We start from the raw sequence: 24888 nt of genomic DNA on the forward strand, positions 1-24888 counted from the left end.
TGCAAATTTACTAAAAAAGAAAAAAACTGAAATCACACATTGACATAATTATTCAGACCCTTTGCTATGACACTTGAAATTTAGCTCAGGTGCATCACATTTCTCTGGATCATCTTTGAGATGTTTCTACATTTTAATTGGGGTCCACCTGTGGCAAATTCAATTGATTGAACATGATTTGGAAAGGTACACACACCTGTCTATATAAGGTCTCACAGCTGAAAATGCATAGAGCAAAAACCAAGACATGGAACTGCCTGCAGAGCTCAGAGACAGGATTGTGTTGAGGCACAGATGAAGGCTACAAAACTTTTTTCAGCTGCATTGAAAGTTCCCAAGAGCACAGTGGCCTCCATAATTCTTAAATGGAAAGTTTGGAACAACCAGGACTCTTCCTAGAGCTGACCGCCCGGCCAAACTGAGCAATCAGGGGAGAAGGTTCACCTTCCAACAGGACAATGACCCTAAGCACAACGCAAGAGTGGCTTAGGGACAGCTCTGTGAATGTCCTTGAGTGGCCCAGCCAGAGCCCGGACTTGAACCCAATCAAACATCTCTGGAGAGACCTGAAAATGAGCAGCTTCAAGTTCCTCTGTGTCCACATCACTGAGGTCACATGGTCAGTCCACACTGAGGCCGTTGTGAAGGCTCACCAGCGCCTCTTCTTCCTGAGATGGCTAAGGAAGTTTGGAATGAACCACCACATCCTCGCACAGTTCTACATCAGCACTGTAGAGAGCATCCTGACAGGCTGCATCACTGCCTGGTACGGCAACAGCACCGCCCTCAACCGCAAAGCCCTGCAAAGGGTGGTGCGAACTGCCAGACACATCATCGGAGGTGAGCTTCCCTCCCTCCAGGACATCTATACCAAGCGGTGTGTGAAAAAAGCTTGGAAGATCATCAGAGACTCCAGCCACCCAAGCCATGGACTGCTCTCACTGCTACCATCAGGCAGGCGGTATCGCAGCATCAGGACCCGCACCAGCAGACTTCATGAAGCTTCTTCCCCCAAGCAATCAGACTTTTGAACTCTTGATCGCTCACGATACATATCAGCACTGCACTTTATTAGCCTCAGACTGGACTCAAATTTTATTCTTCTCTTCACACTGGCAAACTGACTATCAACCGACAGCTGAATGTCAACACAACACTTCATATTTATTTCCACCGATTACATGGGGGAGGGGGGGTACAGTGTATTTTTATTGTATACAGTCTTCTTATTGTGTATACTGTATACTGTATATTATTTTTATTGTATACAGTCTTCTTATTTTGTGTATACTGTATATTAGTAGTTGTATATTGTATATTGTGTTGTGTAACAAGATGTGTAAACTGTGTTATCTGTAAATCAGATGTTTATTGTAATTGACATACTGCTATGTTGCTTGGAACTGCACCCAAGACTTTCACCCACTGTTGCACTTGTGTATATGGTTGAGTGACAATAAAGGAATTTGATTTGAAAATGGCTGTCCACTAACGGTCCCCATCCAAACTGACAGAGCTTGATAGGATCTGTAGAGAAGAGTGGCAGAAAATCCCCAAATCCAGGTGTGCAAAGCTTGTCGCATCATACCCAAAAAGACTTAAGGCTGTAATCGCTGCCAAAGGTGCTTCAACTAAGTACTGAGTTAAGGGTCTGAATACTTATGTCAATGTGATATTTCAGTTTTTTCTTTTTAATAAATTTGCAGTGTTATCAAAAATCTGGTTTTTGCTTTGTCATTATGGGGTATGGAGTGAAGATTGATGTGGAAAAAAAATAAATAATAATTTTTAGCATAAGACTGCAACATAACAAAATGTGAAAAAAATTAAGGGGTCTGAATACTTTCTGAATGCACTGTAGATTGGAAACAAAATGAGAATGAGTAAACGATGACAGAATTTTATCTCACCAATTCAAAAACAAGATTGTGTATAGGACTACTTCCTAATGCCACCTATTAATTATCTTGCATAAAACAGTCCAATTCACTACCATTAGTTTGGAAAGAACAGTAGTATGGACCCGTTATGCACGAATTTGCAACTTCATAGGTGTACTGTTTTAGACTAGAGCTTGAAATTTTTGTCAAACAATCATAAAATCTAGAATTCAACAATGCCACTTCTTTTTCGTTGATCCCTAGCTGGCGATGTGCCGGGGTTGTCTCCGGAGTCTGTCTGCTGCTGTGGGTGCTGCTGGACTTCGAACCTCATTCATAATGCCTTTCCATGCTTGACGATCCATGGCGATGGCATCATATGGGTTGATGCCATCGCCATATTTGCGATGGTAATTGTTTGTACCAGGTCTTCTTCGGCGCAGATCTTTGCACCCTCCAATCCGTTGGTCTTTGATGCCAGAGAAGCTGATATGGTCTCCGGTTAGTGTTCATTCGGCAGACGTGCCCGAACCACCTCAGCCGTCTCGACTGAATCGCCTCTTCGGTTATTTATCATATCCTGTACGGATGGTCTTGTTCTGAAGTCAGTCCCGAAGGGAAATTCCCAGAACCTGCCGCAGGTATCGCATTTGGAAGACCTCGAGTTTGTTTAGATCTGACTTGAGCAGAGTCCACATTTCGGAGACATACAGAAGAATTGGCAGGATCAGTGTCCGGAAAAGATGTATTTTATTCTTGACAGAGATATGGTTCTTTTTCCTTAGGCACCACTTGAGCAACGCAAATGCAGCTGTTGCCTTGCTCATTCTATTATGGACTTTGGTGGCAGGTGCCACTTTCCTCTCCTGGATTAGGGATCCAAGTATTTGAATTCTTGCACTTGCTCGACTTGGACGATTTGGAGGTGAACATTGGTCCACGATCCAACCATTGTCAGGACTTTGGTTTTATCTGGATTAATCTTCAGACTTTACAGTTGGGCAATCTGGGTGATATCGTAGAGGACGTCGGTGGCCTCGGTGTCCGTGTCTGCAAATATGGCACTGCCATCTGCAAACATCATATCGGTCACAAAGTTGTTGTTCTCATACTGGATTTCTCATGATGGTATCCATCACTATATTGAACAACTGAGGAGAGGCAACATCATCTTGGCAGACTCCGGTTTGGACAATAAATTCTTTGGATAGTTTAGTTAGTTAAAGCCATCGTATGATGTTTGAAGGTGTTGGATGATCTCCTGGGGCACCTGCTCAGCCTCCAACATCCTCCACAGGGCTGGCCAATGGACGCAGTTGAACGCTGATCTGAAGTCAATTAAGATGATGATGGTACGCTTCCCACATTGGATTCTTTCATCCATCAATTGACAAATAGTAAAGATTTGATTGCAGCAGCCTCGATTTTGCCTGAATCCGACTTGTTCTTCTCGGCTCGTCTGCTCGCAATATTTCTTCAGCCTGGATTGAACAATCTTCATGAACACCTTGGCAATAATGGAGAGCAGACTGATCCCATGGTAGTTCTTACATTCCCGACTGTAGCCTTTCTTCAGAATTGGCATGATATCGGACTTCTTCCACGTTAATGGAATGTGTTCTGAGCGCCAAATCAGTTGTAGGAGCATGTGAAGCTAATTTAACAAGACGTCTCCTCCGGCTTTGATCACTTCGGCGGTGACTTGGTCTTCTCCAGGAGCCTTTTCATTCTTCAGCGATTTTATGGCAGTTCTCACTTTGTCAACACTTGGCTCACCATCGAAGAATGGATTCTCAGGTGGGTTTATGGGTGTTGGCTCTGCTGTCGATCCGTGCAGTGGATCATGGTTGAGTAGCTCTTGGAAATGCTCCTCCTTCCGTCTTCTTTGTTGAAACTTGTTGATTTGCTTCATCCACTCAACCTCTTGAGGGTCTGGTACAGGACTGATATTCGTGCCTGGATGATGCTTCAAGGTCGGCCGCTACCTTATTCCAATAAGCTTCTCGTTCAGCCTTCATTTTCTTTCTGACTTCTTTGCACAGCTGTCGGTATTGCACAAAGTTGGCGTGTTTGACTTGCTTCCGTTAGAAAAAAAATTATGGGAAAAATACTTCTGAAACAAAGACAGCTGGAAAACTGAGCAAGCACCGATTTTCAACATTTCAACATCACCATTATGCCACAAATGCTGTCGACTGAGCTTAACTTGTATTGAACCTGGAATATTGCTTTATGTTAATGTTGAGGTGCAAACCACTGGCAAATTGATCCCAGAGACTTTACGGGGGTGCCGCAAATATGTTCTACTTCGGAACCAGGTCTTTGATGTTGTGATTTGTACATGTGGGAACATTGGATTGAGTCCAACCTAAACAAAGTCCTCAAAAAGTAGACTAGTTATGTTTGGTTTCTTATGGTAAAAATGGCTTTCCCCAACACACAAAGGTGATTTGCACAACTTCAGCACATCACAGGACAAAGATTACACCCTTGAAATTCCCGTAAACAGTCTTTGTGTCCACAACATATCCACAACATAAAAGCAGTATTACAACTGCACAGAAATTAAGCAAATGAACAGGTGAACATGAATTAAGTTATGCAGCAGTGAGAATGCATAACTTGTGATGTGAATACGCAGTTTCCTTCAAAACACGCTACACTTAACGTAATATCCTAAACGTGAGGAATTCTAAAAAGTAGCTTATACTTAAGTGAATTCATTATACACTCATTATAAATATACATTATAAAATAAATTTAAGACTTACGCATTTCAAATTGAATTGAGTAATCTTTATTAAAATAATATTAAAAAACCTATTAAGTTTTATTAATTTAATTTTGTTAAACATTACACAATTTAATTTGACGTAATTTTGTTAAGAAATTATAAAGTGTAAATCTTAAAAATAGGCTAAAATATATATATATTTTTTAATGTATGCTATTATTTCAGGGCCTCAGGTTTTCAGGACAATTTTCTCATGTTCTTTAATCTTACATATCAAACATAATAATCTTTAATATGTTTGACACATGTTTATATAATTGTAATTAATTTATAAATTTTTCAAAATATTAGAATTTTTGCTAAAGTTTGGTCCGTTACATTTCGAAACCTGTTTTTGTAATTTGCTCATTATCACCAACTTAAATGTTATTTTTGTCAACTAAAATGATATGCCATTTTAGTTGTGTAAAATTGACAAATTAATAAATGACAAATTTGGATATTTTAGTCAAAAGACCAAAAAATATGACCAAAATAAATAAATAAATAAAAAGATAAAATGTGTGTGTGACAATCAACACGGCTCTGCAGGTGTTTCATGTTTTAGACCATAACTGGGCAATAATTATATTGACTGATTATATTGATATATTGACCTTTGATGTCAAAATCAATTCAACAAATAAACCACATTTGTTCCAAATCTAATCAAAAGAAATTCTGTGAAAAAGGCAAACTTTCATTTGGCATTTACTGATACCTTACAAGCAATTATAATTAATTGCTTATGAAGAAATTATACCATAGCATATTTTCTATATTCATTTTATCAACATAGAATTTTTAGGTATTGTAATGTCTTAAATTCTAAAGTAAATATTACACTGGAGTGAGATTAGGAACATTGATAACCAGTAGACACAAGAGCCTCTTACTATTTAGCCTGCTTATTATTGATGAACTAACCTTCACCAGCCACAGCAGTCTTCCAAAAGCAGCATTCATTTAAACTGTATTGCTTGTCAAGTATTGGTTTAAAAGACCCTAAGACATATTGCAAAACAGCCAATAATGACTCAAATCAGAGGGCCAGAGACTTATGTAGACCACTCCTGCATGACCAACGAGGACACATGGTCATCCTGAAAATAACATGTTTATTATCACACATGCCAACAAGGCCTTTAACCCAGTAAATGACTAACCTTTAAATTGCACAGGAAATCCATTGGTCATCTATTAAGTTTAAACACAGGTGATTGTCTCACAGGGAAAGAAAAATATTCTGTTTACTAAAGCAAATCTAAAAGATGAGCAAACAGATCCTGTACGCCGCTCTGTAACCTCCCTCGTCACATGACCAAAGCAGGAAGAGGAAATGGAATAGCAAAGTTTCACAATATCAACCCTTCTCTTTAACTCCAACCACTGATTGTCTAATCTTCCCCCAAAACACACCCCCATATACAAACTCAGACACAACTGGCAGTCGCTTCAAGGGTTGATAATCATTAACCTAACAGGTCAATATTTGCTTGCCGTCAGGGCACTAGTCAAAAGAGTTTATCTAATTACAGTAGTTAGGCTTAATACTTGTTTTATTCTGAATTCCACCAGCCAACGAGAAATTTATATCAATGCCGTTTTATGACACAATAAATGTGGATGATACCACCAACGTATCATTTCTTGCCTTAAAGACTGCTTGAAATCCAAATTGGTGTTTTGTGGCTTTTAGTCCATGTCTGCTTTGAGGTCATCTATATGCTAGTGTTCTCCATAACCTTGACGAAACTAACTTTTGCATATGTATGCATATAAAATATACAGTCTTTCTCTTCTGGGAAAACAAACCAAGGCTGTCAAACTAAAATTCGAATATTCGTCAAATTTAAAAAATGCACATTCAAATGCAAAAACTGTTAATTCAAATTTAAAATGTGTGCCAAGCACTGACAATGATTAAGGTGGAGGCCATTGGTCAGTGGGTCGATTGCTCTTATCAGCGTCTCACAGCATAAGGAGTCGTTTACACAGAGCTGTGTTTGTGCACTTTCCCCATTTGTTTTTCTATGTAAACCGATGCGCTGCGTTTAACTGATTTTTCAGTGTCTCAGCTCAGCATCCATGCATCATGGTGCTGCTTGGTTTTTATGTAGTCATTGCGCCCTCTTGTGGACTTACGAAATGTCGAATTAAAAAATTGGTGATCATTGACGTCTTGTAGCTTTTTTCCCTTAACTGAAATAAAGTCTTTAAAAAGTAAATATAATTTGAATTTTTTTAGTATTAAGGTATTCTTTTATTTAGTTTCTAAGCCCTGTTGACAGCCCTAAAACATACCCCAGATATTGATGACTCATCTTGCACTCATTCTGTCCAATAATGTCTTTCCCAATAATACCACCTACTTCTGAGTGGCAGTAGCAAGTAGCAAATCATGTTAACGGGTGTGATGTAAAGTTTAAAAAAAAAGAGGGACAATCTCTTTAATACTGTATGTCCTGCCCCAATTTTCTATTTCAATAGGAAATACCAGTAAAACAGTAAAGAAAACTGTGCTCTTCAAGCAATTTCATGGGGTCTTCAGAAAGCGCAAACTTGTTTCAATTATTAAGAAATGTCTGAATTTATAATCACAAAATATTTCGCTGTAGCATGAATGTGTTTACAACATTTGCAGAATACAGCTCACAACTTTAGTGTTTAAATGGTAGAGTGACTGGCAGCATTAATCTCGCCAACAAAATTACTGACATGTGAGATTAATCAGCTATATCCACAACAATCAGTATATTTGCACAGACAATGCATAAATTGTGAATATGCAGTTTTCACAAAAAAATAAATAAATAAATAAAAATAAAATCCTATACACAAAATCCTAAACCATCTAAACATGAGGAATTCACAAGAGTGACTTCTAAAATGCAGCTAATACTTCAGTAAATTCACTATATGCTCTTATTTCAGGACAGTTTTTTCTTGTTTAACCTTACATTTTAAACATGTTCATCTTTAATACATTTGAAACATGTTTTATTGGTTTTAATATATAAATAGTTGGTCTGTTACAATTTGATACAGGTGTCATTTTGCACATTATTGTCAACAAAAATGTTATTTTTGTCGAATAAAATTATAAACAATTTGAGTTAAATTGACTAAAATGAATGAGTATGACATGATGAAAAACTGACTAAATTTCAAGGACATTTTCATCAAAAGAAAAGATGACAAATAAAAAACTGAAAAATAACTGGTATTGATATACTGTAGCAACATATTACATTTATTATAAAAGATAAAATGTTTAAAGGATAAAATGTTATTCCGACCATTGTTTGAATTGCAGGGCAAATTAGTAAACCAAAATTAGACTGAAAATACTCATTTCCAAAAGACTGCACTGTTAAAGAGATCCTATTCTGAACAAACAGTAGATACAAAAAGGATCTGGCTCTTTAACGCTGAAGCCCTGGGGATGATGAAACAGCAATGTGTGGGTTTGGAGAGGCTGACAGTTTAAGTCAGATTCACTGCAAACAACTGCAGGAAAGAAAAACTTCAATTTTGTGGGTGAAAAGTTTCCTCTGCAATGCCTAAATGAGTTTTATAGTATCTGTCAGTGATACTGGGCAAACAATTCAGTGATTTAAAACACCACACATAATTACAACACAGGCGTTTGTTTAGGAAATCTGTCTGAATCTTAATTACAATGGTCCTTCAAAGAAAAAAAGAAAAAGGGAATATCTTTCACATGTAAAAGACAGAGATTGAGGCACAAAAGTGAATAAATGAATAAATATATTTATAGATAACTATGGAAACCACTGCCGATGGAAATCTAGAAAAAGTTTAATTCTTATTTAAAGCATTAAGGAAACTGCTCACCTCACTTCCAAAAAGAAACTACCATGATATTACCATGGTTTAGGACATGGTACCATGGTAATACCATGGGGTTGTGGATATGTACCATGGTAATACCACTGTACTGTCATATAGATTAAATGAATGAATGCTTTTTGAACGTGTACAGTTGCAATATCATGGTAATACCATGTTTTTTGTTTAGTTTTAGAAAAGGTAACATGGTATTCTTTGAAGTACCTTGGAGGACCATGTAAACACCAAGGTCTATAAATATGACCTATAAATATAAATACAAAATAAACAAAAACCCACCATGTTCATGATAATTACTTCGTACTGAATATCTGCACATAAATCTCGGAATAATTCAATCAAGCAGTCAACTTACATTGTGAATGACTAAAGCCACAGCGTTGATGAGTTCATCTGATGTCACGGGGTCACTCATGTTTGACTGCAGTTGGGCAGCACAGAAGATGCTGAACACGACGATGTTTTGGACAGGCTTTAGCCTTTCTTTTTCTCACCGAGTCTCAAGCAGGAGTTTATGGGCAGCATAACCTGTGAATGAAAGACACATACAGTGAAATACTTCATTAAAAAGGAAATCTTTGATTACTGGTAAAGTGAGAGTTGTGTATTTAAAGAAATATTCTGGGTTCAATACAAGCTAAGCTCAATCGACAGCATTTGTGACAATGTTGATTACCACAACAAAATAATTTCGACTTGTCCCTTTTCCTTAAAAAAACAAAAAAAAACAAAAAGGTTACAGGGAGGCAAATGTAGAGCTTATAATGTATTATTTGAGCTGTAAAGTTGCTTAAATCATCATTTTTTACAGTAATTTTAGGGTATGTTTACACTACATCATGGCAACAAAGTTGTAAAATTGGTTATATCTCACTAAAATCATGTTAAAGGGATAGTTCACTCAAAAATGAAATCTCTCATTTACTCAACCTCATGCCATCCCAGATGTGTATGACTTTCTTCTGCTGAACACAAAAGAAGATTTTTAGAAGAATATCTCTGCTCTGTTGGTCCTTACAATGCAAGAGAATGGTGACCAGACCTTTAAAGCTCAAAAAAGCAGATGAAGTCATCATAAAAGTAATCCATACGACTCCAGTGGTTAAATCCATATCTTCAGAAGTGATATGATAGGTGTGGGTGAGAAACTGATAAATATTTAAGTCCTTTTTAAATATAAATCCTCCTCCCTTCCCAGTAGGGGGTGATATGCACAAAGAATGCAAATCACCAAAAACAAAAGAACAACTCTTATGGGAGAAGAGTGCTTAGGAAAGTAAATGTGAAAGTGGAAATTTATAGTAAAAAAGGACTTAAATATTCTCACCCACACCTACCATATCACTTTTGAAGATATGGATTTAACCATCTTGACTTAATGTGCTTAATGGAGCTTCAAAGGTCTGGTCACCATTCACTTGCATTGTATGGACCTACAGAGCTGAGATATTCTTCTAAAAATCTTCATTTGTGTTCAGCAGAAGAAAGAAAGTAATACACCTCTGGGATGGCATGAGGGTGAGTAAACTCATGGCAGAAGATGACACAGAGGCAGAAGTACTTGCAAATTGTAATGGTGTAGATGCTACACCAACTAGTGGTTGAAATAATTATCACATTTAGTGCACTGGTAATACACTGCGGGCTTGACTAAGACCATAAACCGAGACCCAGATCCAGACCAAGACCACCTTGAGACCAAGACCACAAGATCAAGACTCCAACTCTGGGAATAAGTAACCACATTTGTATAAAGACTTTTCCTTTCTTAAAAGAAAGTGTTGGATAGGAGGCTAGCTAAAATTTTATACCCATATTGTATCCATTTAAAATTCTGTTTGTTGACTGGTTGGCCTAAAAGTCGTATCTTATTTGTACAAGGCAAGTCATACAATATCTTACAATTTCACCAGCTAATGCGAGTTGTCATGAAATTTTGTCCAAAAAAAAAAAAAAAAAAATTATAACTGGAAGAAAAACAAAATCTCTTTGATAATTTAAAAAAAAAAAAAAAAAAAAAAAAAATTCTGCCATTTATGGAACAGTTGTTTAATGTGGTAAAACATCATCATCGGCTGCTAAACTCCAGTAAGTATAACATACTGTAATATTCTCCCTCATATCCGAAGACTGATGATGACAATCAGATAATAAAAGGTTGCTACTGTAAGGACGTACAGATAAGAGATTAAAAAGTCATGATAAAAAAATATTAATTTGTCATTGTAGACAAGAAAGACTGTCCACAGACCCACAGCACCACAGACACTCGCAGCTTGTTTAAACATTCAACACACTTCTCTGCCCTCCCCCTCCACATCACTGACAGCAGATTTCTTTGCCACATTTTTTACTAATAAGGTTACAATCATCAGCAATACATTCTCAGCACCACACCTTGTCAAACACCCATCTCCTGTATGCAACTCTTCTGTCTGTATGTTCTCTACTCTGACTGACACTGAGGTCTCTAAACTCCTCCTCTCCAACCACCCCACCACCTGTTCCCTTGACCCCATTCCTTCTCACCTTCTCCAGGCCATCTCTCCGTCCATCCTACCTGCACTCACACACATAATTAACACATCTCTACTTACAGGCACTTTTCCCACTACATTTAAGCAGGCCCAAGTAACCCCGCTGCTGAAGAAACTCGCACTTAATCCCACACAAATAGAACACTACAGACCAGTCTCTCTCATCCCATTCATGGCAAAAACACTTGAAAGGGCAGTTTTCAATCAAACCTCTGCCTATCTCTCACAGAACAAGCTGCTGGATGACAATCAGTCAGGCTGTCTGTCACGGAGTCGCTGTGACAGGCGAAAGCTGAATCCAGATCATCCGTCCTGATTCTGCTGGACCTTTCTGCAGCCTTTGACACAGACAACCATCAGATCTTACTCTCCACCCTCTCTTCGCTGGGCATCACAGGAACTGTGCTTAACTGGTTTAATTCCTATCTCTAAGGTAGGTTATTCAAGGTAGCCTGGAGAGGTGAGGTGTCCAAGCCACATCAGTTACTTACTGGGGTACCTCGGGGTTCTGTGCTTGGACCACTTCTCTTCTCTATATACGCAACATCACTGGGACCCATCATTCAGGCACATGGTTTCTCTTACCACTGCTATGCTGATGACATGCAACTCTACTTGTCTTTCCAGCCCAATGACACTACAGTGACTGCTCAAATCTCTGCCTGCCTGGCAGACATCTCGGCCTGGATGAAGGAGCACCACCTGCAACTTAACCCAGCCAAGACCGAACTCCTTGTCTTTCCAGCCAACCCTGCTGTTGAACACATCACCATGCAGCTGGGTGCAACTATAGATACGCCTTCCAGAATGGTCAGAAATCTAGGGGTAACTATCAATAACAAACTAAATTTCACAGACCACATCTCAAAGACCGCAAGATCATGTAGATTTACACTCTACAATATCAGGAAGATATGACCGTTCCTCTCTGAACATGCCACACAACTGCTTGTCCAGTCACTTGTCATAACTAGACTGGACTACTGTAATGCTCTCATTGCAGGCCTCCCTGCATGTGCAATTAGACCCCTGCAAATGATCCAGAATGCAGCAGCACATCTGGTCTTTAATGAACCAAAGAGAGTGCATGTTACACCACTCCTTGTCTCTCTCCACATTAACAGCCCTACTAACTTAAAATTTAAAAAAAAGAATAAAAACAGGAGAAAAAAAAAAGTTTCTAGTGTGTACATACTTTAAGTAGCACTTTGTAGAAACTCTTTTTTGCTTTGAAGCAGTGGTCTAAAGAAATAGTTAATAACTGTAAACAGTCATATTTCAATTATACTGAGCAAAAAGCTGACTTTTGGAATTTTATCCCACCACAGCCATTCAAAAGACTTGAGATTCAACTTCTGACTGAAACATTTAAGGACATTAACACTCCTTTTCCAAACATTTCCTTTGTTGATTTATTTATTTGCTTCCTGTCACCGGCATGTTGAAAGCAACGATTGTATTTTAATCATTTCTCTCTGGCAAAGGGATGAAGTTTCTGCTGCAAAAATTAATGCGTAGAGATATTTATTTCCCTTTATCCTGAATCAGAGGACCGGTTACTGCTGAAGAGACACAACCTAAGAGCATGATGCTGAAAGTTGTGGTCTTACACCAAATACATCTTTTGCAGGGTATCTTCAGGTTTGAAGGAATGACATTTAAGACTTTTTAGAACTATTTAAGGCACACACAAAAAAATAAACAAATAATTTAAGACCACTTTCACTATGAAACAAATAGTTTAAAAACACATTAAATAATTAATTAGCAGGTCGATACAAAATCACTGAGGCTATCGTCTATATGGGCAGGTAGGGCAGAGCCCCACCTAAATATTCAACCACTCGAAAACATGGATCCATACTATAAACTGCCAATAATGTATTATGTTTGTCTGTAATTTTCTATCCTATTTTTAAGTCTTAAAGTAGCTGAAAGCTCTGTTACACAATGTTTGATATAAATGTACAAGCATGTAAGTCTGGGAGTCTGCTGCCCTCCCGAACTCCACAGCACCCCTCAGTTTTACCAGTGAAAATCTGTGGTCAAATATGGCACTGCAACGAGCCCTCATTAGAAATTTGAAGAATATTTTGAATAAAAAAAATAAATACAAAATGATTCTCCAAAAAGCACATCAAGGCAGCATAAAAGTAACCCATATGACACCAGTAATTTAATTTAGTCTTCTGAAGCAATCTAATCCATTTTGGGTGAGTACAAGACCAAAATTGAACTCCTTTTTCACTGTACATCTTACCGTTGCAGTCACGATCTTGATATCAAGTTCGATTACACTTCCTAGTTCTTGACGCATGCGCAGTGCACTAGATAGCGCTAGGAAGTATAATCGAGCTCGAAATCATGATCAGCAAGGAGCCTGCTGATGTCAAGATTTAGTCTCTCTCATTTTAATCACCATTCATTTGCATTGTATGGGGCTAGAGTTGAGATATTCTTCTAAAAATCTTTATTTGTGTTCTGCAGAAGAAAAAGTCATACACATCTGGGATGGCATGAGGTTGAGTAAATGATGAGAGAATTTTCATTTTTGGGTGAACTTTAAGAGTTGATAAAACTCTTAAAATAGTTTACAACTTTACACTTTACAATAAGGTTCTATTTATTAACATTAGTAAATGTATGAACAATGGTTTTCTTGCAGCATTTTGTTTATGTTAATTTATAAATAAATATACTATTGTTCATTGTTAGTATTAGTTCATAATACATTAATGTTAACATCACATTGTTAAACATGTAATAGTAAAACTAATTAGTAAAAAAATAATTTTCATGTTGAAATTAATTGCTGTAAAAGTAGCAAGATGGCTGCCTGAGTTATTTGCTCCGCTCAAACTTAGATTATTCTGCATCTTTTCCCTCCGAATTCTCATAAAAAATGGTCCTATAGTATTGTAGTCATGGCAGACACGTCAACAGAAAAATATCTTCCTATTTTCAGCTCGACACGTTAACAAAGCCAAGGAAAAGAAAAAGGCTACTCAGACTGCATCCACACCCTCGGCTGAGGCTGATAAAGATGCCAGCGTGGATGAATCTCAATCTAACATGTCGCTGATTTTATCTGAGATAAAAGCTAATGGAACACATCTTGACAGAATTTCTAATCGGCTAGAGGGGACAGACAATTCTGTTTCATGCCTTCAAACTTCTTTTGCTGCCCTCACCGAGAGAGTTGTGGGCGCAGAAACTCACCTGATATCAGTAATATATTCAACTCCCAATTCATCCTACTGGAAGTTCAATACTTAATTTTAAAGCTGTAACGATTTCCGTTCCTTTCTTTAACAGAAGATAATTCATTATTGGCAAGACAATCAGAACTCGCCGGTCTCTTCTGCGATTAAATGGGATGCTGCCAAAGCTACACTACATGGCCATCTCATTGCTTAAACCTCACTACTGAAAAAAAAAATCAGAACTCAGAAAAGGAAAGATTTAGAAGCCAATGTGATTCACTTAGAAAAACAACACAAACAGTCACCAACTCAGAATAATTGGGTTTTGTTAAACAATGCCAGGGCAAAGCTTAATTTAGAACATAAGCAGTCCGGAAACAGACCCGGTCCTCTGCTTGCTTACCACTTAAAAAGGGAGCAGAATGAAAGAGCTATAAAAAGGCAATTAAGACATCTGACGGCTGCGTGTCCTATGACCCCTTGGTTATAAATAGCACTTTTTCTGACTTCTATAGGTCTCTATATACATCGGAGTACAGTGGTCCCAGCAAGGATATGCTGAAATACTTGCACAAGTGTCCTCTTCCCAGTGTTTCTGAAAATGGTAAACTCCTTTTAAATGCTCCTTTTACCAAGGAAGAAATTTGGCAAGCTATTCAATCAATGCCGTCAGGTAAAGCTCCCGGCCCGGATGGGTTCCCATTAGAATTTTATAAGCAGTTCTGGCCTGAGTTTTGCCCAATTTTAATGCCAGCAATAAACAGTCTCTTAGAAACGGGTTCTATGCCTGAATCTTGGTCAATGGCTGTTATTAATTTGCTCATGAGAAAAAGATACAGACCTGTTAAAATGTTCCCCATATCGTCCGATTAGTCTACTCAATATGGATTATAAAATTATGGCCAAATCGTTAGCTAGGCAGCTTGAAACTGTTTTGCCTCATATTATTAATCCAGACCAGACTGGGTCTGTGAAGTCTAGATATGGTACTGATAATATTCGTAGAGCACTGAATATAATAGATCATTTAAACAGGACAAGGGACTATGCCATTATAGTATCTCTCGATGCCAGGGTTGAGTGGCCCTTTCTTTTTGCAGTGCTGGAGAAGGTGGGGCTGGGACTTAAGTTTATTGATTTGGTCAAACTTATAGATTCTAAACCTACGGCCATGTTCAACACCAATAGAGTTTTATCTAATACTTTATCAGTATATAGAGGCTGTCGTCAAGGCTGCCCACTCTCACCACTTTTGTTTTCTCTGGTTATTGAACCTCTGGCTGTAATCGTGAGATCCAACACAAACATACATGGCATTAAAATAGGCCCAGAGGAACATCGCATATCCCTTTATGCAGATGATGTTCTGCTATATCTTAAATACCCTGAGACCTCTACTGACACAGTTTTAGCAGTAATTGATAATTACAGTAATTTCTCAGGATATAAGATTAATTGTGTATGCATGTCCCTCCCAAAGCCTCTTTGCGTTCCCCCTACCAGTTACCATCTTCTGGATTTAAATATCTGGGAACTAATATTACACCTAATTTAGAAGATCTATTCAGTGCCAATTACCCTTCTTTAATTACCTAAATTAAACAGAATTTTTCAGATTGGTCAAACCTTCCAACTTCTTTTTTCGGCAGGATTAATGTCATACGAATGAACAGGTTAAACTTTTTGTTTCAATGTCTACCATGCTATTTGACTGCAAGTTTTTTTCAAAAGGATAAATTCTTCGATTACAAGGTATATTTGGAATAAAAAAAGCCTAGACTTAATATCTCCATTTTGATGAAGCCGAGAGAATTGGGTGGGGCTTTGCTTCCCAATCTTCAGTTATATTATTGGTCTGCTCAAATTAAACACGTTAAGTTGGTTTCTAGATAGACGTGATTCCCTCTGGGTTGGGATTGAGTCTTAATTGTGTTATCCAAGATTGTTATGTTCTTTGCCATTTATTTCTAATATAAAAAGGATTCAATCTCTGTCTAATAAGTTTACTGTGGCAAATACTCTTCTGGTGTGGAATGATGTTAGGAAATACTCAGCTATTCCAACTAAGTTATCTCTTAAATCTCTCACTGCACTCAAACCTGATCTTCCCCTATCAGTACAGAACATTGGGCTTCAGACCTGGATGTCAAGCGGTGTGTTGGAGTTTGGCCATTTATTTAAAGATGGTAAAATTAAATCATTTCAGCAGTTAAGACGATAATGATTTTTATAAGTTTCTTCAACCTCAGCACTTTATAGAGTCACAGATAAGAGAAGGTAACATATGATTTACTCTTACTGAAGTAGAAAAACAGCCCCCCCCTCCCCCTCATCTACTCTTAAGAGGAAGATCTCTGACTTGCACATTGTTATCTAATGTTAGTCCTTCATCTTTTGATTCTTTGAGGGTGAAATGGGCAAGGGACCTTGGGTCTTCTTTCAGTGACGAGGAAGTGTTTCTCCTAAGTGTGCCCCAATTTCAGTCCATGAGCAAAATTTTTAAATGTACCCATAGGACTTACTTCACACCGGTTCTCCTTCACAATGATTTCCTAATACTTCTCAATTATGCTTTAAATGTAAGATAGACATCGGCACTGTGATGCACGTATTCTGGGACTGTGATAAGATCAAAACCTTTTGGAAAGAGATACATAGTTATACAAAAAATCATTGGAAAGTCTTTTACTATGTCTCCAAACATACATCTCCTGAATTGTATAGTTGACGTAGGTCTTGATTGTGATAAATTACGTGTATTGAATTTCTGTGTATTTTTGGCAAAAAAATGTATACTATTGTTATGGTCTACTTCACAGACACCTTCAGTGTTTTGCCACTTTAAAAATTTAGGTCTGACATTTTCTGGTGCACCTGGTCTTCTCTTTGTGACTTCCTTGAAGGAGCCAATGGATTATCACATTCCATCTATGACTGTTTGTATTTTACTCGCAGGTTTTTTAAATTTATTATTAATTATTATTATTATTTTTCTTCTTCCTCCTCTGTTTGTATTTACTGTGAACTCTACATGTCTTTGCAGATAATATGCCCTGTTCTGACCTATGTGTTTAAGGAATGTAAGTTAACATATGGTTGTACATGCTGTCTTGAGATCCAAGTACCAATGTTGTATTATTGTAAATCATATAAAAAAAAGAATTGCAAATGGCTATAAAAAAATAAAAAAAAAAAAAATAGTAGTGACTAAACACATCCTTGTCAATATAGATAACCTTACAAAACTGGTTATAAAAATGTTATTTAAAATATCTTATTTAAATCCGAAACTGATGTTCTGTTTGTTTGTTGAATGACCAGCAATACTTAAAATGGCCATTTTCATTTAAAAAGTTTAACCATGTCAAAACAATTACATTTATATAGTCAATAACTAAAATGGCAAAAATAAATTTAATAAAAAAAGCAATTTAGTACAAATAAATACAGCTAGCCACAGGCAAAGGAGCATGTGTATGTACACAAGTAAAGTCCATTGAAACATACAATTTACCTCAATGTGCTCACTGCAAAGAAGCCAGCGCTAACATCTTATTGTAAAGTCAACAGCCACTGTGTAAAGAAAACCAACAAGAGAGAGAGCCAGTCAAAAAGTAGAGTGAGCAGTTATAAAGCACTATATTTCTGCAGTCTTGCCCTCATAACACTCCAGCCCAGGATCAACACTGATGGGTAAAATGCTTCCTCTGTTGGATTATGTTTCCTCCCCTTCACCTCTGACGGCCTGCCATGTGACCACTCTCAACAGTGAGTCAACCATGACACACAAATATAAACCTGCACACTTATAACCCTTACATATACACACTCACTGTACACCTTGTAACGATCAACATTTGTACTTGAATGATCCAGAATTTTCAATGTGTAATATGAGGTAATATTTCTGAAACAATTACGCAAGATGCTTATTAACCACGTCACATACACCACTGTATCCTTACCTTATGGCAGAAAAAAAAAAAAAAAAAAACATTCTGATGACATAACATGACAAAAAGGACTTTTAAAACCCTGCAAACAGAGCTTAATTGAAATAAAGGATTTCTTTACTAATTGTTTTACATGCTTCTTGTATGGGTGGCAATGAATGGGCTTTACTTGGTGTTGTTGGAACTTTGATTTCTATTACAGAAAAACATGATTTTGAGGAAATTAACGCAACAGAAATACAGGTGCTTCTTGTGCATTACAATTACAAATATATATATATATATATATATAAATAAAAATCACTCTCAACAAGGTCACTAGCCAGTCCAAGATGTTCGGCTTACCACTTAGCCATTTATAAGTGGTACCACAGAGTTTTATGTACACATTCATACATAACTGAGAACCCTTGATCTTCCCACTGACCTAAAAGAGAGTTCATTGATGCTTGCAGTGCATACCACTTGTTGTCCAACAACTGACAAGTCAAATAGTAAGGTTGACTCGTGTATCAAAATTTGATATATGGCTATGTTTTAGACAGTTTGAACTGTAAAATCCTCTCGAAAAAGTTTAGTCAATAAATGTATCCCCTTTAAAGCACTGCTACAACAGCTATCCACATTTAGATGGATGGCTCTGGCTGTTGCATCACTTTATGCACTGAGTGTCCCACCATGAAGGAACATGAGGGTTGATAACATGACGCTGTGTGCCACTGGTTAAAACTAGTCCAACGTTTAAAAACACATCGAGACTAGGGATGGGCACGAGTACTCGGGTACTTGGACGTGGCAGCAATGATCGATCATGAAAATGATGATCGATGGTGATCATGCATGATGTGACTTTTCACTTAATTTGAAATCCAGTGACAATTACCTGACAACAAAACACAAACGTGTCTGTGGCGAGCAGGGTGTGGCAGAGCGAAGATGGTGCGGAGTGAGGCCGGGATGGATACCTGGGGAGAATTATGACTAACTCCATAATCGTCCAGAGCTGCGAGGGATAAAGACCAGTCACAAAAGGGAGACACACGGAGAGAGAGAGAGAGAGAGAGAGAGAGAGAGATGCACGCAGCCAAGTTGACGTGTGTATTCCACGTTGGGCTGAAAAGTCAACAGTGAGAGACACACACGAAGCTGTGTGTCGAAGATATTGTGTGCTGAAAAGCAATTTTATATTGTGTCGCACTGAAAAATGTTTTAATTAAAGTCGTACGTTTTAATGTTTGCCCGGCTCCTGCCTCCATCCATCAGAGAGAGAGCCCAGCTGACAAGCTGTCCGTGCAGTTAACGTTTCACTTATATGGTACTTTGATTTATTTGTGGGTGAGCTCATTCGTTGTGGCTATTAAGCATTGAAATAAAAATAAAATGTATAAGTTTAAATAAAAAAAAAGACTTAACTGTGTTGGAAAAGCCGTCTCCTGCTTCCTCATCCCCTGGAGCAAAGGATCTTGTTAGTGTCAAAGGAGTTTATTTTTAATTTTGAGATTGATTACGTTGTGATTTTGAGGGGTACATTGATTGCTAGAGATGTCTCATAGTAACCAAAATTATATATGATGCTGCAATGCTAGCTAATGTTAATGTAAGAACTGACTCGTTAATGGATATTATTTAATAAAAGTAAATGTTTGTCACCGACTATAAACCTCTCTGCACTGAGTGCTGTTTGCGTGACGCAACACATACCTGCATCTTGATGAAATGGGAGTTGAAGATTTCCTCAAGTTTCCAAGTTAGAAGTCTGACATAAAGTGTCATTCTATTGCACTTTCCCCAGTTGAAAAGTAAAAATTCCGACTCTTCCCGTCATTCATACAAGATCCACCATTTTCATACCATCAGTGTAGTGACTCTATATCATTATATGCTGGAGAATCTCTACCATTCACAACTAAAAAAAGTCACTTGGATGAGTGCCAGAACTTCTTGAGCAACAGTCCAGTTGACTAATCTCTACTAGACATTGTAGTGTGACCTGTATAGCGGAGAATCTTCACAGATTTGAATGGTGAGCTACATTTAACTAGGGTTGGAACTGGCTCCACTTTTTAAAAATACTGGAACCAAATAAATTTCAGTACTTTCAGTTCCGTTAATGGTTCATAATGTGCATTCTTCCATCGATGCAGACAGGACACCATGACAAAACACTCAGTCAGTGTTTCCTGCATTGCTATTAGGGGTGTCAAGGTTCTTGATAAAAAACCGAACCGTACGGTTCACCATCCATGGTTCGGGAAGCATTGGCACCGTGGTCGGTCCACCTCAAGTTTAATGGCGCATCTGTAGCACAAGTTTTGGTCAAGAAAACAAAGCGTCAAACAGACAGGCACAGTTACAACCTCTGCTAATGCACCTGAATGGATACGCTCCGCCTGTGTTTCACGTGGGTCAACTTGAAGACATCACAATTCTGCACCCATTGTGTGTAGTTGAAAATGGCAAGTGGAGAAAACAAGATGCTGATAGAGAAGCCCCCTGTGTTTCTCCTTTCTGGAAACATTTTCATTTTGCAGTCCATTACAACAGTGATGGTCAAAAGCAGTGTTGGGCAAGTTACTCCAAAAAAGTTATTAGTTACTAATAACATTCTACATTGTAATTCAATTACTGTACTAATTACACTGTCTGAAAAGTAATTGAATTACTCATTACTAATTACTTTTCTAAAACTCATATCAACTTTGACCAGATGGACAATAAAAGGATAGACATCAAATTATTACTTTCTTTCAAAAAAATCCTATAACAGCAAATAAATTATTCTTGAACTGTTCTTAAACTGTTCCTAAATGGTTAATATCTAAAAAACTAACTCAAAATTGATCACTCTTTATCATTTCTTCTGCAGGCAAGAACATTTGTTACAAAAGGCTGTATTTCATGTAAGCATCGTAGGCAAAATTCGTTATAGTGTAGTAACTGTAAGGCACAACGGTCCCTCAGCAACCCAGAGCAGAAGGGAAAAAATATAGGCTTAACGTTTATCATGCACTGAAACTTGGACTGGAACTTTACCATTTGAAATCATGTCTAATGGTGCAACAGTCACATGAAGTCCTTTTTGACACCTGAACTTCTTCAGAACATCGAATTTGAATGATACCTGCGCTAAAAACAAGCTAGACACAGTGCAATAAATGAAGCAGAAAGCCGGTGTCTCGAGGTGCATTTTTAAAAACTGAAGCTCTTTTTAATTTGACACAGTGTCTAAAATCCGTCAGTCCTGTGTGATACTCGAAAGAAACAGCAAGACGTGCAGCAGCAGTCAAAGACCTCCATCTAGCACATGATTACATCAGAAAATATATGAAACACTGTGCAGATGTAAGCAAAAACATGTTTGGTGTGAACAGCCCCTGCGATCTCTAAAAAGTGTGTATCTATGTTGCCGTGTCAAGTGCTTCGGATCCGCATTTGTCTTCTTATCTCTAGAGGTGAATGTCACTGGACTTCCTGTTCCTGTTGCTGAAGGCAGGCTGCACGAGAGTTTGTAGTCTGCTTAGCATTGCTTATTCTTATTCTCATACGTTCGTCGTTTTATCCTTTGTCATTTTACCGTGTGTTTTGTGTTTTTCCACTTTTCTGCCGTTTCATCTGTGTGTATTTTACCTGTTGCTGCTGGTGCCTAGCTCGAGTCCGTGTTTGTAGCCTGCTAGCTTTTTTTAGCATCGCTTATCTCTTTCCAGCTTTTAATCCTTTACATCTGCCATTTTTCAGCATGCATCGGGTTTTCCCCCTGCATTATTCTCTTATCGCGATCCAACTGAGTGCATTTTCCACGTGCATCTGCTTTCTATTTTTATCGCGATTAAACCGTGCATTTTACAGCATGCACCCGTTTTCTCCTCTGTGTTACACGGATTACTGCATCAAAGCGCCACTTATCAAGAACAACCATAACAAACAATTGCGTGAGGGATTCACATCGATCTCAAACCCTCACCGCTCAGCAACAACAAACAACAACAACAACTGCGGTAAGTTATGGCATACGTTATTTCTTCCTGCATTGCATGTCACATGTTTACAATAGCTTCTTCCGTCAGCAGTGAGGGATTCACATGTGATAAATGTAAGGAATTAGTCAGGCTGACGGAGAAGGTTAAGGAGTTAGAGACACGCATCCAAACGCTAGTGGAGGTCAGTGAGAAAGTTTGGGTGACGTCTCAGCGGCATACTTGCTCAGCAAAGCGACACCACTCTCCCATTCCTGTTAGGGTTTCCAATCGATTCTCCCCACTCAGTGATGCACCCACTGAGAATCATGTTGAAAGAGCCCTTGTTATTGGTGATTCTATTGTAAGGAACGTGGAAATAGAGACTCCAGCCACTATTGTTAATTGCATTTCAGGTGCCAGAGCGTCTGACATCAGATCAAATTTACAAGTGCTGGCTAATGCTAAACATAGATTTTCTAAAATTGTTATTCATGTTGGCACTAATGATGTCCTGCTTCGCCAGTCGGAAATCACTAGAGATAATGTTAAAGAGGTGTGTGAATTAGCAAAAACGACGTCAGACACTGTAATATGCTCTGGCCCCCTCCCTGCTCGTCGTGGTGATGAGATTTATAGTAGATTAGTGTCACTGAATGGCTGGATGTCTGAGTGGTGTCCGGAGAATAACATAGGATTTATAGACAATTTAAAGAGTTTTTGGGGTAGACCTGACCTGCTAAAGAAAGACAGACTCCATCCCTCCAGGGAAAGTGCCACTCTCCTCTCTAGTAATTTTGGCTCATAGTCTAAATAATGATAGTATTTGACTAACTGGGGTCCAGGTCAGGAAGCAGACAAACTGGTTATTCCGAACATCTGCTAGCTGCCTTGAGACGTCATCACACAGGTCACAAACTACAACACAGAGACTGTATCACCTAGATATCACACAGAGATATGTGTCTGTTCCCCGAACTACCAAACACAAAACTCACTAATCATTTAGAAAAATCTGATTAAGGTCAAACTTGAACAAAACAAAAAAAAGATAAACATCATATGAAGGTAGGGCTACTAAACATTAGATCTCTTTCTGTGTGGAAGTGGAAGAATACAAAATTAGAGGCATTTTGTGGTGCATGGAAGGATAGTGTCTGTAGCTACAGACAGGCACTAAAAGCTGCCAGGTCAGCATATTTTAACAAATTCATAGAAAATAACCACAACAATCCTGGGTGTTTATTCAGTACTGTGGCTAAATTGGTTAGGAATAAAGCCTCAGAGATATTCCGTCACAGCACAAGTGTAATGACTTCATGAATTTCTTTACTGATAAAATTTAAATAACCAGAAATAAAACTGGAATCATGCAATCATCTGTCACAGTACCTCAGAAAACAGTGTCTCATAATTTTCCTCACATGCAACTTCAATCCTTCGCTGTCACAGCTCATGAAGTGCTAACAAATCTTTTCGAAACATCAAAAGCCATAACATGTATGTTAAATCCAATACCGACCAAGCTCTTAAAAGAGGTATTCCCTGTAATCTCAGAACCTCTTCTTAATATTATCAACTCCTCGCTATCCTTAGGACATGTCCCAAGAAACTTTAAAATGGCAGTTATCAAACAGCTTATTAAGAAGCTACAACTTGATTCTGGAGAACTGGCTAATTATAGACCGATTTCAAATCTCCCATTTATGTCAAAAATACCAGAAAAGGTAGTATCCTCCCAAACATGTTCATTTCTGCAGAGAAATAGTATATATGAACAATTTCAGTCAGGATTTAGGCCTCATCACAGTACACAGACTGCACTTAGAGTTACAAATGACTTGCTCTTATCATCTGATCGCGGCTGCATTTCACTTCTAGTGCTTTTAGATCTTAGTGCTGCATTCGACACGACAGATCACGACATTCTCTTGAATAGGCTAGAGAATTCTGTTGGCATTTATGGAGTTGCATTAGCATGGTTTAGGTCCTATTTAGCAGACTGCTACCACTTTGTCTATGTAAATGAGAAATTGTCAAACCAAACAAAAGTATGGAGTGCCACAGGAGTCAGTTTTAAGGCCTCTGCTTTTCTCCTTGTATATGCTTCCCCTGGGAGATATTATCAGGAATCGTGGAATAAGTTTTCTGTTATGCCGACGATAGCCAACTTTATATTTCTTCAAAACCTGATGAGATTTCACAATTCTCCAAATTAGCAGAGTGTATCAATTGGATGGCCAGAAATTTCCTGACTACTCGGTTCCAACAAAACAGAGGTACTAATTGTTGGACCAAAAACCTCTAAAAACAAGCCGCTAAAATATAATTTGACTCTCGATGAATGTACTGTTACATTGTCTCCAACAAATAACTTGTCATACTGATACCAATCTGTCCTTTGAAAATCAAATTACCAATGTTTGTAGAACAACATTCACCTAAGAAATATTGCTAAATTACGACACATGCTCTCTATTGCTGATGCCGAAAAACAAATTCATGCATTCATGACCTCAAGACTAGATTACTGTAATGCATTACTGGGAGGATGTCTAGCAAAATCAATAAATAAACTTCAATTGGTTCAAAATGCAGCAGCCAGAGTGCTGACTAGAACCAAGAAATATGATCATATTTGCCCCATTTTATCATCGTTACATTGGTGATCTTTACTCTGCAATAAATTGAATGGCATCTATGCTAATATTATTCT

At 38.0% G+C, this 24888-nt stretch overlaps 1 protein-coding gene across 3 annotated transcripts in view; it reads right to left on the minus strand.

The window, feature by feature from the left end:
- Positions 1-24888, minus strand: part of slc4a2b (solute carrier family 4 member 2b) — an 83789-nt gene that overhangs the window by 38483 nt on the left and 20418 nt on the right. The window contains exons 2-3 of one of the 3 annotated variants that reach the window (XM_051682351.1): positions 17781-17839; positions 8882-9054 (exon numbers count right to left, since the gene is read on the minus strand). In XM_051682351.1, the coding sequence (XP_051538311.1) occupies positions 8882-8941 (60 nt within the window). In that variant the 5' untranslated portion in view covers positions 8942-9054; positions 17781-17839. Of the gene's footprint in view, positions 1-5819; positions 5960-8881; positions 9055-17780; positions 17840-24888 lie in introns of those variants that run through there. The other 2 variants (XM_051682350.1, XM_051682352.1) reach the window with 2 other exon arrangements.

Source organism: Myxocyprinus asiaticus, chromosome 41 (assembly GCF_019703515.2).
Source record: "Myxocyprinus asiaticus isolate MX2 ecotype Aquarium Trade chromosome 41, UBuf_Myxa_2, whole genome shotgun sequence".
NCBI classification, from domain to species: domain Eukaryota; kingdom Metazoa; phylum Chordata; class Actinopteri; order Cypriniformes; family Catostomidae; genus Myxocyprinus; species Myxocyprinus asiaticus.